The sequence below is a fragment of the Sapajus apella genome, unplaced genomic scaffold, assembly GCF_009761245.1.
Source record: "Sapajus apella isolate SASKATOON/1434 unplaced genomic scaffold, GSC_monkey_1.0 scaffold167, whole genome shotgun sequence".
In the NCBI taxonomy this organism is placed as follows: Eukaryota; Metazoa; Chordata; class Mammalia; order Primates; family Cebidae; genus Sapajus; species Sapajus apella.
This window is the reverse complement of record NW_022437107.1, coordinates 2,344,313-2,350,290: the sequence shown is the minus strand read 5'-3', so window position 1 is coordinate 2,350,290 and position 5,978 is coordinate 2,344,313. Positions and strand designations below refer to the sequence as shown.

The 5,978-nt window shown below is 36.9% G+C and overlaps 1 protein-coding gene across 1 annotated transcript; it reads left to right on the top strand.

The window, feature by feature from the left end:
• The first annotated feature begins 1,555 nt into the window (after window positions 1-1,555).
• On the top strand, window positions 1,556-4,822 carry LOC116542374 (A-kinase anchor protein 7-like). The gene is made up of 2 exons (XM_032267254.1): window positions 1,556-1,795; window positions 2,085-4,822. The coding sequence occupies exons 1-2, from the start codon at window positions 1,645-1,647 to the stop codon at window positions 2,864-2,866; spliced, it is 933 nt and encodes a 310-aa protein (XP_032123145.1). The 5' UTR covers window positions 1,556-1,644; the 3' UTR covers window positions 2,867-4,822.
• Window positions 4,823-5,978: the final 1,156 nt, after the last annotated feature.

Below are 5,978 nucleotides of genomic sequence, written 5' to 3'. Positions count from 1 at the left end.
GAAAAGGAGAAAGAAAGAAAGAAAGAAAGGAAAGAGAGAGAAAGAAAGAAAGAAAGAAAGAAAAGAAAAAGGAAGTTAAAAATAATTATTGAAGAGAAAGAAAACGACAAAGAAATCAAAAGAATTAGAAAAAAAATCTAGGACAAAGGCTGAACGAAGGATAATTAGTATCCCTCAAGTAGAACAATTAATTAAATGGAAGAGAAAAGGCAGAAGGATAGAATAGAGAATATCCCAAAAATAAAGGTGAAAAAAATCTATATAAGGAAAGAAAAAATATACCAAATCACAGATGGAAATATATATCCTAGTTAATGAAATACCAAGAATAAAGAAATAATTCTTCAGAAATACAAGCAGACAAAAGAAAATCACCTTTGAAAATTTTTTTAACTTGGAATATACAAAGGAAATTACTAGATATCCTCCCAAGAAATGCTGGGGACTCTAGGGATAACTTAACCCTATAGGAATCACATTAATTTTACCTTTAAAATTTGTTCTAAATTCACCATTTCCATTTCAGAATTTTAGTTCTTATGCTCATCATTTTTTCCTATACTACTACCAACGATTCCTACAGTTATGTTAAGATTCCAACCTTATTTCTATTCAAACTCAAGAGTTATCTTCTTGAAGCACAGATCTGGATCACATCATTCTACTGATTAAAAACTATGTGTGAGACTAGGAACAACAAAATAAAACCCAAAGCCCATTGTACAGGGAGAAAGCTGTATTTGCTTCTACCTTATCTTTGTTATGTACTTAAACCAAGATAAATTATTTGTCATTCCCCAAAATCCATCCTACACTTTCTATCTTCTATGCCTTTGCTAAAGACCACTTTGAAGATTCTATCCTCAAAGTCCAAAATCACCACATCCACCAATGTTTTCAGTAAAAATTAATCTTACATCATTCTCTATTCTCTTCCCAGCAATAATATAGCAGAGTCTGTCTTCTAATTATGTGCCTGTTTGACCCACAGGAAAGTAAACCTGCTGAAAACATAAACTGAGTCCTATATACTGTACTTTGAGGCCAGCTACGGGACTACAAATTTAATAGATCCTCAACTTATAGATAAATTCATAATGTCTTAATGCACATTATTTAAATAAGTAATATAAGTAAGGAAAGACTAAAAAAGAACTTTGTTTCGTGAACCTATGATTGACTGGTAATAGCTCCCTTGAGCAATATGTTGAAAAGGATTCTGAGATCGGGCACAGTGGCTCACGCCTGTAATCCCAGCACTGTGGGAACCTGAGGTGAGAGGATCACTGGACCTCAGGAGTTGAAGATCAGACTGAGCAACATAGTGAGACCTCATCGTGCCACTGCACTCCAGCCTGGGCAACAAAGCAACACTCCATCGCAAAAATAAATAAATAAATAGAGGCTGCTGCACCTGCTGCTGCCGCGGGGGCTGCGGCTCGGGAAGCTCTGCGCTTCCGCAGGCCTGGCCTATGCGGCCCAGGCCCCCGCCGCCCGTCTCTGGACCCCGCCCGGGTCCCGAGCGCCGCCCGAGGCCCCGGGCCCCGCCTCGCCCTCGCCTACAGCCCCGCGCTGCGGCCCGCCACCGCTACCACCACTGCTGCTGAGGCTATCCCAGACGCGACGCCCGCTTGCACAGTGACCATGGAGCGCCCCGGAGCGGGAGGAATTAATTCCAATGAATGTGAAAATGTATCAAGAAAAAAGAAAATATCAGAGGAATTTGAAGCCAATACTGTGGATTTCCTGGTAGATATGCCATTTGCTACTGTAGATATTCAGGATGACTGTGGAAGTTTTTGAGGCACGGTCTTGCTCCGTCATCCGCAATGGATTGCAGTGGTGTGATCGCGGTTCACTGCGGCCTTGACCTCCCGATCTTGAGCGGTCCTCCAACTTCAGCCTCTTGGTGGGAGTCCCAGCTGCTTGGAGAGGCTGGGGTGGGAGTTCAAGATTGCAGTGAGCTGTGATTGCATCACTGTACTCCAGCCTGGGTGACGGAGTGAGATTCTGTCTCAAAACAAAACCAAAACAACAAAAAAGAACTATTCAGGACAGTTCCTCATTTTCCATACTCATGAAAGTCACTGATGAACCTCAGATAAATTCGGAGAGAAGTAAAGAAAAAGAAAGGATCAAGAGTGATCGAGTAAAGAAGAGGAAACCAAAGCGAAAAGATTACCAACCCAACTATTTCCTGTCCATTCCAATCACCAACAAAGAGATTATAAAAGGAATTAAGAGCCTGCAAAATACAGTAATACAACAAGATAAGCGACTGGCCCAAACAATGGTCAGAGATGGTTCCTTTCATATTACCCTGCTGGTGATGCAATTATTAAATGAAGATGAAGTAAACATTGGTATTGATGCTCTTTTGGAATTGAAACCATTCATAGAAGAACTCCTCCAAGGAAAACATTTGATTTTGCCCTTTCAAGGAATTGGCACTTTTGGAAATCAGGTTGGATTTGTGAAGCTGGCGGAAGGCGATCATGTAAACTCACTTTCAGAGATAGCAAAGACTGCAAATAGGACATTTCAAGAAAAAGGCATCCAGGCAGGAGAGAGTAGAAGTTTTAAGCCTCATTTGACCTTCATGAAGTTGTCAAAAGCACAGTGGCTCCGTAAGAATGGAGTGAAAAAAATAGATCCTGATTTATATGAAAAGTTTATCAGTCAGAGATTTGGAGAAGAAAAATTATATCGCATAGATCTTTGCTCCATGGAGAAGAAAAAACAAAGTAATGGTTATTATCACTGTGAATCTTCCACTGTGATTGGCAAGAAACCTATTGGAATTCAAGAATTAATTAATGAAGCTTTGCATCGAGAAACGATGGGCCTGAAGTCCAAAGTGAAATAGATAAAGGAGCTTTTATTAAAGCCTGAGACTCAGGCCAAAATTAGGAGGGAGCTTTTTGAAGGAAGACTTATTAATAACAGTAATCCAGCAAATGATGCTATTTTCAGCACAACTTTGACATAAGCTCTACATTGCAACTGTGGCAACATAGTCTCTGAAATCTTTCCAGTTTACTAAGTAGCTCTTTGGTAAACACCAAAGAAGTTTCTGATAGTGTCTGCACAACAGCAAAACCAACATTTGGTGGGGAATTAGCAATTTCTTGCCAAAGAAAACTGATTCTGCCCTGTTATTTTTTGAGCTAAACTTGTGTTTTAGAATGTCTGTTTCTGTGATATTGAGAGTTATTTAATACAAATGATTTCTTAATTAGCTGTTGTGAGATATTTCTCGGGTCCTTGCAGAAAAAAATACAGACTGTGAAGAAATCATTCACAAATAGAACAAAACAGAGCCAACGACAGTATTTGAAGAGTCACTTGCCTCCTGTTGACATGATTGTTGCTAAATCAAAAGAAGCATTGTCCAGGTGTGTCTATATCTAGTATTACTTTTAATGAGAATTTGAATGTTTATTGAACAATAGTATTTGAATGAACATTTATAAATGTAATTATTGTGATCACTGTTTAAGAATGTTTTATATATCCTTATAATATTTTTCACTGATCAAAATGTAGTTTGTTTTTTCATTTCTTAAGGAATTCATGTTTGGGATTTTTATTTTTTACATTTCTGAAGATAAGCTCCAGGTCTTATCATATCCCTTGTAATCTGAATGTGTTTGCACTGGTTTGGTTTTAAAGAGCATTCTGGAAAAACTTTCCCTGGTATGATGATTATTGGTAACAGTTTTTTCTATAGTCATTGCAAGATGGCTGCTACCAATAGATCATGATGGAGGGGAAATCACTGGAGATCAAATATGTAAAAATCATTTCAAATATAAAATCCAATTTACTCATGGATTTTAGCTATTTTTTCACTGAGTAAATTATACTACATTTATTTACAAATGAGTTTATGCATTTTCATGGCTCTTAATAAACATATTATTTTCCCATAAATAAATAAATAAAAATTAAAAATTAATTAACATTAAAATTTTTTAAAAAAGGATTCTGAGGTCAAATCTAGCTCCTGAAGTAGTCACATGATCAAGCAGCAATGTTTGCCAGGAGCAGAACAAGGGACAGTGGCAATATCCATGCCACACAATTGTCTTCTTCATTTTTGATAATGGTCTTTTCTACAAAACATACTCCATATCCACAACCACTTTCAGTATAAACATAAGAAAACTGGTAATGACATTACATATTAGGGTCATTTTGCAAATCAATAAATAATACATGTTAAAGATTAAACAGCCTGTGAGTCAGAAAGGCTTTAACATTTCCCTGCCTGTCACAAGTAGAGCATGGAAAGAAAATTCTACCCTTTCCCTTCTCTATACCTCTATTTTCCTGCCTAAGATGAGGGTAATACATGTTATCTCCCAAGAGCATCTTAAGCCTTAATAACTTAGAGGCACAAGATGAGCCCAAAAAACAGATGAACTGTTACTAGTGTTTGTGGCTGTACCACTTTGTGGGGGAAAGGAATAATGTTAGAACCTGAATGTGCTATTCTCTATGAAGAATACTTACCGATTTCCAAATGTACAAATAATTTCAACACAAATGATATCAATCATCTTGAACTTTGGTCTTAAGATAAACTAGTCTGACAGCTCCACTATAAAGTTTACGTTATGAATATTATCATTTCATTTGATGAGCTACCTACTGTCTTCAAATGTTCATGAAACTTTCCCTTACATTTGCTTATACTTTTGAAGTAAAATAAACATTGTAATTCTGCCTCATTTTGGTAGCCATGCTGTCTTTCATGCACTTTACCTAATTTGTAATCTGTTAGGTGTCTAAAAAATGCATTCATTAACAATTTGAAAAAACATGTTGTCTACATCATCTAATGATATAATCTTCTATGAGACACTTTAATACCATCTGTGAGCTTTAATTTAATGATGAACTATGACTAATATTTGGTACAGTACTTGGAAATATCTGAGTCTTTTTAGTTTCTATAAAAATAATTTTTTTAAAGTATAGCACATTTATAGTATTGGTATTTCATATTTTAAAATTTTTTTTCAGGCCAGGCATGGTGTCTCACACCTGTAATCCCAACACTCTGGGAGGCTGAGGCAGGCAGATCACCTAAGGTCAGGAGTTTGAGACCAGCATGGCCAATATGGTGAAACCCTATCTCTACTAAAAATACAAAAATTAGCCAGGTATGGTGGTACACACCTGTACTCAGAAGGCTACTCAGAAGGCTACTCAGAATCCCAGCTACTCAGAAGGCTGAGGCACAAGAATCACTTGAACATGGGAGGCACAGGTTGCAGTGGGCCGATATCACACCATTGCACTCCAGCCTGGGCAAAAGAGCAACACTCCACCTAAAAAAAAAAAAAAAAAAAAAATTGAAAACTACTTATAAATGCCTTTTTTGAAAACTGTAAATCAGGTTTCTTGCTTTTAAAAGGAATCTACAACTGGATAAGGGAAAAGCAGAAGCAAATATTATTAAGCACTTACATGACAGGTACCATGCTTACCACTTCATCCTTATTATTTAATCTTCATAACATTATAAGGTAGTAAATTTCATCCCATATTAAATAGCTAAAACAAAGATTCAGAGAGGCAAATATACTTGTCTAAAGTCACAAATTCATACACTGTCAAAGAGGATTCAGGTTCAAGTTTACCTGATTCCAGGGCCAATGAAAACTGCCTTCGTTGACAAAGGAATGAAATACAGTCAATGAGCCACATAATGATGTTACAGTCAATGATAGACTACATTTACAACAATGATCCCATGAGATTATAGTGGAGCTGAAAAATTCTATAACCTAGTGACATGGTAGCCATTGTAACACTGTAATACAATTACTTTATTTTTTACATATATAGTGTATCCTGTGTGTACAGTGTTTATAAAGTCTACACTAGTGTGCAATGATGTCTTAGGTCTTCACATTCACTCACCACTCACTCACTGACTCACCCAGAGCAACTTTCAGTTCTGCAAACTC